The sequence below is a fragment of the Bacillus rossius genome (genome assembly GCF_032445375.1).
Source record: "Bacillus rossius redtenbacheri isolate Brsri chromosome 4 unlocalized genomic scaffold, Brsri_v3 Brsri_v3_scf4_2, whole genome shotgun sequence".
NCBI classification, from domain to species: Eukaryota; Metazoa; Arthropoda; class Insecta; order Phasmatodea; family Bacillidae; genus Bacillus; species Bacillus rossius.
The window spans coordinates 41,920,082-41,933,408 of NW_026962011.1; the positions used below are offsets into that span (position 1 = coordinate 41,920,082).

Sequence of the window (13,327 nt, forward strand, 5' to 3'; positions counted from 1 at the left end):
GATGTTAGGACCCAGCGGACACCTCCTTTCACCCGGGACAAGGATATGACTCACGCCTCCCTCTCCACTTCACCTCCGCGGGGACTAGCGCAGGACATTCGCTGCGGGTCGTCACCACAACGCCGAAATACCATAACGCCGAATGTCAAAATTGACCACAACGCCGACAGCTAGAAAACTGCTGGGTACCACAACGCCGAAATAACAACTGAATGAATTTGTGTGTGTTTCTTAAATGTACCTTAAGCCGAAATACCACAATCAAACCTAACCTTACCTAACCTAACCTAACCTAACCTAGCGTAATATAACCTAACTTAACCTATCCTAGCCTAGCCTAGTCTAACCTAACCTAGCCTAACCTAACCTAGCCTAACCTAACCTAGTCTAACCTAACCTAGTCTAACCTAACCTAGTCTAACCTAACCTTTGTGGCAGTCCTGCAATGACATTTTTCGGTGTTAGTGTATTTCAGCGTTGTGGTAATTCGGCGTTGTGGTACACAGCAGTTTTCTAGCTGTCGGCGTTGTGGTCAATTTGGCATTTCGGCGTTGTGGTGCGTCCCCATTCGCTGCGACCGTTCCTGCTCCCGTGGTTAGAGCACAGTTTGTTCGCATGTTCATTTTATCTACCATGAGAAAACAACAAGAAATAATGCCACTTAAGACTAACCTGTTTACTATCGCGAAGTTTATTTTAATATTAATACAATTATCTGTTTTTTATTATTCTTTTGTTTTTCGCAGCTTTCTGTTAGAAACGCCAGTAGTTCGTTGGCATGGAAATGAGTGCCTGGAACCCTACTATCAAGTATATCTTTTTTTCTCTCCCCAATTACGCCTGGCCGTAAGCTCCGCATGGTAATTTAGCGTTGCGCTGGAGCACCCATCCTAGGATAATAAGGCAGTTGCTTGTCGTAAGTTACTACTTACCAGTTAAGAGACCGTGTGAGATGTTTTATGGTCTGGATATTGTGTGTGGGGAGGGGGAAGAGGGGCTGAGAGAGAGAGATAGAGAGAGAGAGAGAGAGAGAGAGATTTGGGAGCATCTGTCTGCTAGCCTTGCCGTGCGAATATCGGGCTTCGGGCTCGAGTGTTGAAAAACATCCTGAGATGTCATACCTCCATTAATATAGGAAACGACAGAAGACATAATAAACTTATCCAAGCCTGCATTACGGCGCATCGCCTTCCGACAGAAAGTAACAAATTACGAACGAAAACTAGTGCAGTGTTAGCGTATTCGAGTTGATCTCTCGGAATTTTACGTGGGTGAAAATGGGGCGCAATGCATTTTGAATTCTTGTCAACTAAAAAAAAAAAAAACACTGTCCGTATCAAGAAAAAAATCTAGATTTGTGCGCAATTCTTTTCTGTGCAGCCTGTGATAAATGACAAAAAAAAAGTATCTTCAGTGCAACGTTAAGTCAATTATTAATTGATATTTGATTAATGATCAGCATTTCAAACCGTTATTATTTGTCTGTAAAAAAGTGCGGTGGCTGAGGTGTAGTGGTGCCGACTGCCACAGGGTTCTCCGAGGGACGGTGTAGCCACTGAGTCGCGCCCCTCCCGTGTCTGGACGTGAGAAGCCGCCGCCTGTACGTGAAGCCGCCGCCTGGACGTGAGAAGTCCCAACCTGGACGTGAGAAGCCCCGCCTGGACGTGAAGCCCCCGCCTGGACGTGAGAAGTCCCCGCCTGGACGTGAGAAGCCCCAACCTGGACGTGATAAGCCCCCGCCTGGACGTGAGAAGCCCCAACCTGGACGTGAGAAGCCCCAACCTGGACGTGAGAAGCCCCAACCTGGACGTGATAAATCCCGCCTGGACGTGATAAATCCCGCCTGGACGTGAGAAGCCCCGTCTGGTCGTGAGAAACCCCAACCTGGACGTGAGAAGAGACGTCTGGACATGAGAAGCCCCCGCCTGGACGTGAGATTCCCAACCTGGACGTGAGAAGCCCCAACCTGGACGTGAGAAGTCCCCGCCTGGACGTGAGAAGCTCCAACCTGGACGTGATAAGCCCCCGCCTGGACGTGAGAAGCCCCAGCCTGGACGTGAGAAGCCCCGTCTGGACGTGAGAAGCCCCCGCCTGGACGTGAGAAGTCCCCGTCTGGACGTGAGAAGTCCCCGTCTGGACGTGAAGTCCCCGCCTGGACGTGAGAAGCCCCGCCTGGACGTGAAGCCCCCGCCTGGACGTGAGAAGCCCCGTCTGGACGTGAGAAGCCCCGCCTGGACGTGAAGCCCCCGCCTGGACGTGAGAAGCCCCGCCTGGACGTGAAGCCCCCGCCTGGACGTGAAGCCCCCGTATGGACGTGAGAAGCCCCGTCTGGACGTGAGAAGCCCCGCCTGGACGTGAAGCCCCCGCCTGGACGTGAGAAGCCCCGCCTGGACGTGAAGCCCCCGCCTGGACGTGAGAAGCCACTCTGCACGGGGCCCGCTTGCACGTGCAAAGTCGTGACTGCGGGACTGCCGTGACAGGCGTGATTCCGCGGACTCTCTGGCGCGCCTGCAGGGTAGTTTCACTATCATAACTTTTCATTTGGCTCATCAATACCAATACGTTTTGTTATGTCCTCTGATGTTTACGAAAGCGACTATGTGCAGGTTTATGTTGCTCGTGTTATTTGTGGGTCCGCCATCTTCATGACACATTTCCGCTTATCTTTCCATTTTCACGAAATTACTCCTACCGAATGTATACCTTGAGCCAAGATATTTACACATAAACAAGAAGAAAAAACTAAAATGATTTGCGCGTTGAAAATACTGTTGAACTTCGAGTTGGTAACTTAGAGTTTAAATCTATATTAGCAATCCTACAGGTCGTGAAAGTTGTCGTTCTTATGGATTCTCACCGAAGACGCAGTGTGTCCGTTTGGTAATTACTAATTAGTCTCTTTCAAATTACTGAAATACCAACAACCAGTCTTGGTAATTTTTTTAAGAAATGCGTTGTTTGTATATTATTCTCTCTCCCCCCCCCCCCTTCCCCTTTTCAATTCCCCTCCACCATTCCCCCTCCTCTCACGTCAGATCATCCTTGGCTACGTTGATGGCGTTTTTGTTTTGACCGAAAAAGTGTAATCATTCGGCCTTGTAGAAGGAACAGTTTGCTCGCGGGAACTCGCTTGCCGTGACCACGTGGCCACCCCCCTCTCCCCCTCCGGCGGCCCCTGTCGTGCCCCCCTCCCCGGCAACCGGGGGAGACGCCGTCAGGGGAGCTCGGGAGGCGCGCCGCGCGCAGTGCGAGACCGCGGCGACCACGGGGGACCACGGCGCGGCGCGTGCGTCTTCATCGTGTGCGTGCGCGTGTGCGAGCCGTGTCTGTCTGTCTTTCGCTGTTCCGAGCCTTTTTCCCGGGGAGATCTCGCATCGCGAGCGGTGTCTGCGGAGTCGTCGTCGTCGCCTGACGTGATCCGAGTAGGTAGGTACGTGTGTGTTTGCCTGCCTGAACCAGCTGGCACGTGACTTTGTGTACAAGTGTTACGTCATGTCTACCTTTTTTTTTTCTCCCCCGAAATGCGAACACCTTTTCGAATAAACGTTTCTGATCGTGTGTTGGTAGTTAGCATTCTTTCTGATTCTCTGAAGGCCATTATATATATCTATCTGCCTATTTACAGTGGCGTAGCCAGGATTTGTGTATGGGGGGTGTTAAGAAGCATGCCCCCCCCCCCCCTGTATTAAAGTGGGGGGTCCTCCCCCTGGAAAATTTGGATTTTAAGGTGTAAAATAGTGCTATTTTAGCAGTTTTCGGTACTTAAATTTAAATGTTGTAATGGTTAAACTTTATTAATTTTAATATGAAATTTGTTTGAGTGATGAATAAGAAATTAATTAAAGATTTGGTGCTAAGGGGGGAGGGGTGTAACCCCTAAACCCCCCCCCCCCCTGGCTACGCCCCTGCCTATTTATGTTCATTTCGGTTAGGATTTTTTTTTGGTGTATGTTAAATGATTTAAGTATCATAAAACATACCTAAATTATAGATGCTACACAAAAAAAAATTTGATAAACTGTGCTAAACAAACATTTAAAAGAGGGTTGGGGGGGGGGATGATTTCCAGGTGGGGACATCTATTTTTTCGCGAAAAGAATATTCGAGACTAGCTGAGAGTTAAAACACTGTAGCAAACGTCTGTGTCTCGTGATTGGCTGAGTTTATTGCACTTGGTATGTTTACTGTTAGCACACTGATCACAGACATTCGTGTATGGAAGCAAAATGCGCTTCCTGAATGGCCTGAACGAATAAGGCAAGTGCTTCTCTTGCAGGCGATAATTTTTTAAATAGTGTTTACCATGAGTTATTTGTCTAGCTTTTTAGTTTTGCAATATGTCATTTAGTTGTTTTTTTTCCGATATTTATGAATTTTAACATTGATAACATTTTTTGTAATAATTCTACACTTATGAGTATGTAATATTTTATGGATACTGAAACATTTGGTTAGTTTCAGTATCAGTCCCCCCCCCCTCCCCCCTTCATTGTAATAGGTGTGAAGTCATTTTGTAAAAAAAAAATCCTTGAAAAATTCAGTAAATAAATAATGTTTGTACGTTTTAGAAACTATTTGGACCGGAAAGGGGGGGGGGGGATAATGAAATACTGACTATCTTTAATTCTCAATGGCATTGGTGCCGATTGAGGCAGCGGGATAAAATAGTCTGTAGTACTTATTTTCCTCCATAAATTAGTGCTAGCACCAAATATAGAGTTTTTGGAGAATTTTTGGGGTGAAGGGGAACTTGGATGTTAACATATTATGTTTTAAACTGAAACTTTTGTTTGAAATAAGCGTATGGTTTAAAACTTTTATTGGGGAAAGTAATTGAATAACTTAAGCATAATTTGATGTGGATATAAGGTTGTATTTTTAAAATAAAATAATTGTAGGGTGTTTCACAAACCCCCCCCCCCCCTCATTATCACAGTTTGGCCCCCTTTTTACCCCACTGCTTGCCTTCTAATAAATAACATAATTTCATAAGTGCGAAGTGATAGACAGCCTTGTATTATGTATTATATGTACCTTGTTTCTTTTCTTCTTTTTGTTCTATATGCGGAGAAATCAGGCTGACTTGCAGATATCAGTAGTATATAGTTATCTTTGACTTGATCATTGACGTCTTTAGTTCTGAGTTGTTATTAATCTTCGTTAATAGGGAATTAGTCTCAGCAGTCTGGTTTTTTTTTTCCTTCATACGTAGCTATGATTTCAGTTTTGAGTGATAAATATCATTTTTTGACAAGCCAGAGAATAAAGTATGCCTTACCATGTTTTTATACCTTGTTAGAGTCTGGATTACATTAATTGACTACAATTTGTAACCGCTGAGAGAAAATAACTCATTACTAGGGACTGGAAAAAATCGCGGTTTCAATGACCTTCAGGATTGACTACACAGTCCTCTGTATACTCGGGAAAATAACGCCAGTTCATTGGCTGCTGACTTGTGAGTCGTCTCAACTGGCTTGCTTGTGATTCGATACGTCTTTGGTTCATGGTTTCTCATTGGCCCAGAGTTATCCAGATGGCCAGTGAGCCAATAGTAAGAGCAGCTTAAAGGTATATGTAGTTGAAATTTAGCCTATCGCCGAATGAATTCGTGAATTTTTCCGATCTCTACTCATTACTTCTCTGGGGCGACTAACACCTGTCATAATAACTACCACAAATAAGAGCCAATGCTGTTTTATGCCATAGATTTCTTAAACATTGACTTTTGGTTGTACTGAGAGCGAAGAAGATCCAATATGGCGGGACACATGCAGCGTGCCCGAAACATTGCGTCTTCGGTAATATGGAAATGTTTTTGACGATGCCGGTGTTTTATACGTGTTTATGTCTTTCAGTGGCGTAGCCAGGATATGTGTATGGGGGGTGTTAAGAAGCATGCGGCCCCCCCCCGTATTAAAGTGGGTGGTCCGGGGGTTCTCCCCCGGGAAATTTTTGATTTTAAGTTGTGAAATAGTGCTATTTTAGCAGTTTTCGGTACTTAAATTTAAATATTGTAATGGTAAAATTTTTATTAATTTTAATATGAAATTTGTTTGAGTGATGAATAAGAAATTAATTAAAGATTTGGTGCTAAACCCCTAAACCCCCCCCACCCCTGGCTACGCCCCTGTGTCTTTAATATTAGTGTAATATGCAGCCATAAACCACTTTTTAAGGCTCGACTGGTCAAGAGAGCGCTGTCTAGTTTTTGCCGGAGATATGTCGCAGAAAGTGATCCCTGGGCGACCTCCAGATGTCGGGGAGATCGCGGAAAAGAGAGAGCACGTCACTTTATACTCGCTCGCTCTCTCTCTCTCTCTCGCTATCCGACGCCCGCCATGTTTATTTACAACTGCAGGTTGAGTTAGCTGTTATGTCGGGGGTTGGGAAGGGGGAGGGGGGAATAGTGGCGAGGAGGAGGAGATAGAACATCTTTTCCTGCTGTTTATTATTCATTTTCTTTCGACTTTTCGTACGCTGAACAATGTGACATAAACAACGTATAATAAGTATTATCTACGAATCAGAAATGAAATTACACTTTACAGCAGTTACTGATGAATAATCTACCAAATTAACGTCCAAGTTTATTACTAACATAAACTATATAAAATATTGTATTAAATACCTATAAAAATATAATTTAAATTCTTACTATGTTACTGTCATTCACACACACATTCATTCATTCATTCAATATTTCCTTAGTTACGTGTTCTGCGAATTTAGAGAGCCAATTTAATAAATTTTGTTTTAAATATATTTGTAGACAGTTGATGTCTAGCGTTGGGAAATAATATTTTTTTATTTTTTTTATTATTTTAGGATTTATAGGATTTCGGGTGGGGTGGGGGGATGATACATTTCCCCAACCCCCCCTCCCCCCCAAAAAAAAAACTCCCTCTCCTTGCGTACGCCCATGGGTTACTGGTTGCAGATGTGTGCAAAGAAGTAATAATTCATTGCAAGTGAACTGTAAGTGCATTGTAGTTAATTTCTAAGAACAAGGATTATGTTACTTATTGTGGCTGTTAGTTTTTTTTTTTTTTTTTCGCATGCTAAAATGGTATCTCGCCATACAGTAATTTTGATGGACGTGCCTGCGGTACTACTGTTTCCCCCACCAATACATTCCGTCATCGCAATCTAATTGTTCAACCGTTGTCCGTCACGAATGCCTTCGTGACATTACGTCCTTGGAGATAGGCGCGTAACGAAAAAAGAAAACGTGCTGCGCTCAAGATTAGGGTGCTCGACGGTGGAGGAGGGAAAAAAAGGGGGGGGGGGGGTTACGAATAAAGAAGTTTCACACAATAAATTGTTAGACTCTTTAGCGGTTTCTCTTCGCCATGTGTGTTATAATTGTAAACCTCCAGCGAGCATGCGTTATTGAGGGCGCAAACCACTAGTTACAATTCAAAAACTTATTAAACGTGTAATTTTAAAAAAAAAATCTTTACGTGCCAATTCAAAGAATGTTTTAAACTTTTAAGAGTATATGATATTAAAATATTGTACATTAGAGGTGCAATAGATTGTATGTATAGAAGTAAACATTAGTTAAAGTATGTTACTCATAATTATTCTATATGGCATTTGGAAGAAAAAATGTCTATAAGAGTAATTATTCTTTCTGAAAAAAATAAAAAAAATATTAATTTCCATTCTTCCTGAAAAAAAAATAATAATTTTCGAATATACATATATATCTATGGCTGGTTAATTTGACTGATGATGAGATGTGATTTTAAATTTTATATTTTTTGAATGAATGAAATACTTTCTTTCCTAAAATATATTTGCTCATAAAAGAGCATTAAAAACAATTAAGGTATTTGTTTTGATCAGTTTTTTTTTGACTTTGGTATTTTTGTATTTTTTTCTTCATTTTATTATATGGATAATATACTATATATGTGTGTATATATACACATACATATATACAGCACGTACAATAAAGAGACTAGGTACTAGCACTCACGCACAAGTTTGCTTTTTTGGTTGTTAATTTTCCTAGGAAAAAACTTAGTAAACTTGTGTAAATATGTAAAGAAAAATGAGGAAATAAATTATCAATTTATATTTCATATTTTAGCCGTCAAATTTACTTGCCGAAAACACAGATGGCAATAGCAGTGCTCGGTGGCATATTTTCAGTATAGTACATTTTGCATACTTGCTCACTTGTATAGGTACGTGTTTCAAATATGTTTGTACCCAACTTATTTCTTGTTTCTATCTTTGAAGTTTCACTTCTAACGCGCGTGGTGGCCAAGCACCCAAATTTTTAAAAATATTATTATTTTATTTACTTAGTTTTACTTCATGTGATGACCAACAAAATGGCGATAGTGATTTAGATCATTTTTTTTATGCTTGGGTTGAACCTGATAGGATGAAAGTTACAAGTCTGTTGTTCATGAGAATTCATAGTAAATCTTTTACAAGCAATGCGGTACGCACAGATAACATTTATGGCCAGATGACGTTTAAGTTTACTGTGTGATTTGAAAAGTTGTACAGTAAGTAACAGAGACGATTTGCGCCCGGACATTTCCTTTTTTTAAAAAAATATTTCAATGGCCCTGGAAACACGTACAGCAAAGTACAGTGATCTTGGAACACGCACATGTTCTCATACGGGGAGAGTACAAAATAACCCAACTTAGAATAGGTCCACGTTTAACCTTATTCTTCCGTGCACTAAAGTTCTTTATTTTTTTTTTCCTGCTTGCGCAACTCCGCGTGTAACGCGTCTATTTGTTTCGTTAATCCTTCTCTCGCATTCTTCTAAGGCCCTCTTGATGTAAATATGTATTTTGATGCTCTGTGTAACATTTAACCTTGACTGTTTGGAACTACGTGTAAAAATAGGATAGATAATTAATGCTTACTAACGTTATATTTTAACGCTGTTTATGGCTACAGGATTGTATGTTTATATATATATATATATATATGTGTGTGTGTGTGTGTATGTGTGTGTGTGTGTATATGTGTGTGTGTGTATATATGTGTGTGTGTGTGTAGGTGTAGGTGTGTGTATGTGTGTGTGTGCATGTCTAAATAAATATATGTAGAGAGAAATGTATAGCGAGAGAGAAAGAGAAAGCACATGCTGCTGGTCACCCGTCATACCAGGTCTTTGCTATTCAAAAGTGTTTTTAACATTATAAATATAAACGCTTTAATAAAATGGTCACATTCGTATTACCCACCCGTAAAGAGCTAAAATGTTTTTTTCTCTTTCAAACACGCAAAAGTTTGAAGGAAAAAAAAATTGCTTTGTCCTTTAGATGTACATATTTACGTGTTTTATAGCCTCTTTTATGTTTGCTGTGTAGTAGAACATGATTTATTATAAATTCCCTGGATAACCCTGATCCATCAGCAAACATGCTATTAGTGAAGGAGCGAATCTTTTTCGGTACATTCATGCTTGAAAATAGCCTCTCGCTGTGACAGCAGCCAATAATAATAAATTATTAGGGGTGGTCAAATCGTTAATGATAAAATCACGAAATTAAAAAAAAAAATCATTTGCACGTGATGTGTAATACAAATAACCTTAATTGGTTGTGATTATAAGTTAATATACTGCAGTTCGTTTTAACGGAATTTTCTGTGATGCGTGAAATCCGTAATGTTTCACTAAATACGACGGTTTCGCGATATTTCCACGAGATTAACTTTTTTCTGCGAAAAAAATATGTCGAATCATTCTGAAACTTGTGCAAAACGTTGTTTACAATACAAAGCGGTAATGCGCGTTACGTCATCTTGACTGTTTGGTTTTTCTGCCGTGCCCATAGATTAAAGAGTGGCGATAAATGCCAGCATTTCAGCCACTCGTGGACTAATTATTGTAGATGGCGTTGGTATTTTTTGTGAAATATCAAACATGGAATTAGTGGTACCGAGATAAACTAGTTTATTTAGACGAATGCGTAAATTCACGCAAATATAACGTGTATATCTACTGCATTCTATTATAGTTTTCCGTTGATGTTTTCGTGGCGTGTTAATAAAGCGTACAAAATGCCGAAAGTTGTATTTTCGAAAAAGTTAAAAAGTATGAAGAAGAATTTTACGAGTTCAATAAAGAAAAAGACATTATGATATACAAGTTTTGTAACATGCTCACAGATTGGAAAAGAAAAGACACGTGTGAAAAAACATTGCAAATTTAGAGCATTGCTTTAGGCGAACAAAGTTAGGTGCCAGGCATCGGGTTCTGGAACTTAGAATCAAGTTACTTTAGAAGAAAACGTCTCTCTTCCCAAGAAAGCTTAGGACGAGAAAACTAAACTAGCTGAGGACACAATTCGCGCTTATGTTAAAGAGAACACATCACTGCAAAAACTTAACCATCCAACCATTAGGGAATGGATTAATGAATATGCGAAAGGTAGGTGATCTTGAAAGTTAGTAAAAACATGTAACGTGTTTAGGAAAAATAAGGTTTTAAATTCCAGTATATGGTAAATACACATTTCATTGCAAATTCGGGAGATATTCCTAATGCACACACCTTAACGCACTTATTAACTGCAGCCTTTGAGGATAAAGAGGAAGAGAAAGTTAAGCAGGCAGTTTATAGGACCAACAAGTAGGTGTATTGTGTGACGAGACTACTAATCGAAAAGTATAATGTGACTTTGTTTTGTTTAAAGTTATAATGGCTGGTGGTGACTGCAAATTACTGGTTTCTGGGGTGAAAGTGCTCAATAATGCTAATTCTACAGAATGTTCATGAGCATTAATGGAAGCATTAATGAAATATGACGGAAGTACGAAAATGTTTGCGTGTTTGTATCAGATTCTGCAAAATATATGAACAAGTGCGCAGAGTTGTTGCAAGTTTTAGTGTGTGAGAACATGTACATTCATTGCTGGCATACAAACTAAATTTAGTCTGGGTATACAGAAATGCTAAACGAATGTGTAGTGAAGGAAAATATGGCGTTCCTCAACACCAGGAAGAGGAATCATCAACTATTTTGATTTCCTCAAAAAAATCTTTTTTTGAACCAAAGCTGTTTCCATCGCCTGTTCTCACCCGCTGTAAATCGTGATTCACTTGAGTGTACTTGTTGAGTACTTAGTTCATCTACTTGAATTTTTCAGGCAGGGAGATTTTGATGGTTGTGATGATACCGAGTTTTCAGACAATTGAGCAACGATGAAGTTCAAGTTTTGCAGTGCGAGTCGAAGTTCATGGTAGAGTACTGGAAAATAAAAATTGGTTTGTCGGAATGTCTGGAAGCTCATATCCTTACACCCACGAATTGTGTGCAAAACTCTCTGATTGAGAGACAGGGTTCAAGCTTGTCAGTAACGGGAATTTTGCTGCACAGACAGCAAAACTGTTTGATTCTGCTGCATGTCTAAAAGCTGCAACAGGAGTGCAATGCGCTGTGAGTGTCCAGAAACGTTTTTTCTGAAATGTGTTATATTTTTGATGGGAGGGTATCCTGGAAAACCATTCTTGGAGAACACTGGGCTTCTTGTTCAAACCATAGAAATCATTTCAACAGGTCCAGAAGTTGACTGTTACCTTACATGTCGAGTTCAAGCTGTGCCTTTACTTCGAGATCTGTCATTTCAATGGTGTTTGGAGGGCTACGCAGCAACAAAACAAGCAGTTTTGAAGTCTGACATCGGGGAAGTTGAAATGCAGTCAAGTGTCTGCCAGTGTCCAACGTTGACAGTTAACGTGCCTTCTCAGCGTGCAGCAATGTAATGAGTGACAAACGCACATCTTTGGGGACGGAGAACATGGAGATAATGCTAGCAGTGTGTTTTGGGGGAGACTAGTTTGCAGCAGGTAAATGTAAACTGATTTACTGAGGTAGTGGTAGAAAATGATTTGTGTTACTAATTTTAAACTAAGTAAGCATTCGTTTTCAGATTAATTCGTGACTTGTTTTTATTAATTATTTAAATATTAAGAATTTCAATCTGTAAACCCAGTATGCCAAATTTAACTGTAAGGTGTCATTATTGTACTTAAAACTGTTGTTCTTTATAAATTTTGAAAGTAATTTTAATAAACTAGATTTTTATATGTTTGTAAAATTACATATATTTTTTCAGATGAAAAAAATAATTACAGAAACTCTGCATTTAAATAACTTGTTTTATTCACCGAAAGTGACCATTTTTATTTTGCATTTTCCATTGGCCCAAATAATTATGTAGGAGAAAGATTCTCATGTAGAGTCATATGAAATCAAGCATGCTAATTATGTAGTTGTGAATGATATCTGTATTTAGTAATAGCGTAAGAAAGTAAGCCGTAGCTTCTGTGCATCGCCGAACACAATAGCAGGGTCCGCGACAATAGCGCAATAAGTGCGACGCTCGCTGGTGCTTCTAGCGCGGTGTCGCCTGTAAGTACGAAAGCTTTGAACTGGCGTGCAGTCGCCTCGTATTGCTTGTGGCAACAATGAGATTTGAGCGGTAGCCAATGGCATTCTATGACGCACAACTTAAGATTAAGTCGTAGTACAAGTCCCTTATTGAGTGCTTTCACGAATCTGTATACCGGATGTTACATAACCAAAAAAAAAAAAAATTATTCTCTAAACACGTGTTTGTAACAATGCAATTTAAAAACGAAATACGGAAACACAAAACTACTCAGCTGCCCTCGGAAATTTTGATCAGTTTTCACTCCACGTGTTTTTTTTTTTCTTCTGGATCTCCGCATCCTGTATGTGTTGCCAGGTAGGCGGGGACCTTGTTGTCGTACACATTCACCTATAACTATGGAGGCCGGGACACACCTTCGTTAAGTGCGTCATATGCTTCGGTGTACTTTTATCTTGGTCGAAACGAGCACCTCGTTATCGCACGCCTCATGTGGGTGCGATTGACAGTAACTTTACCTTTGTGATAGCAAAAGAGAGCGTGCAGATAAAATACGTTAAGGTTTTTTTTTTTTTTTTTTTTACCGTTTACGTCAGTGAGCTGAAAAATAAAGTGTTGCCACCGCTCAAACCAGAAGGTTTTGTAAGGACTGTAGACTAGTTTTGCGGTGACAACAAAATATTAATTTTTCCGGCGTGTAAATAAACTTATTTGGTCAATTGTGAATGAAGAGGAAGAGAAAGGAGACAATGAGGGTGAATTAGAGAAACAGAGTTGATGCGTCGAGTTGAGTGAGTCTGATAATCTATAGAGGTGTAAAAGTAACGAAAAAAAGCGTACCCGTATGTATTCGTTACTATAACAATTAGTACTCGTTACTATCGTATCGTTACGTTACTCGTTACTTCTGATACCGCATAACATGCTATGTTATGTTGCAGCAACGAATCGA

At 40.4% G+C, this 13,327-nt stretch overlaps 2 protein-coding genes across 6 annotated transcripts in view; both read left to right on the top strand.

The window, feature by feature from the left end:
* Nucleotides 1–13,327, top strand: part of LOC134542385 (uncharacterized) — a 124,902-nt gene that overhangs the window by 37,149 nt on the left and 74,426 nt on the right. The window contains exon 1 of one of the 5 annotated variants that reach the window (XM_063386576.1): nucleotides 3,206–3,426. The exons of 2 other annotated variants lie outside the window; for them this stretch is intronic. The gene's annotated coding sequence lies outside the window, so the exon portion shown is untranslated. Of the gene's footprint in view, nucleotides 1–3,205; nucleotides 3,431–13,327 lie in introns of those variants that run through there. 2 more of the 5 variants (XM_063386574.1, XM_063386578.1) reach the window with 2 other exon arrangements.
* LOC134541838 (basic salivary proline-rich protein 1-like) overlaps nucleotides 1–13,327 on the top strand; it is a 56,966-nt gene that overhangs the window by 1,499 nt on the left and 42,140 nt on the right. The window contains exons 2-5 of the mRNA XM_063385534.1: nucleotides 1,592–1,829; nucleotides 1,960–2,197; nucleotides 2,323–2,456; nucleotides 3,103–3,299. Coding sequence (XP_063241604.1) covers nucleotides 1,592–1,829; nucleotides 1,960–2,197; nucleotides 2,323–2,456; nucleotides 3,103–3,299 — 807 coding nt within the window. The remainder of the gene's footprint in view (nucleotides 1–1,591; nucleotides 1,830–1,959; nucleotides 2,198–2,322; nucleotides 2,457–3,102; nucleotides 3,300–13,327) is intronic.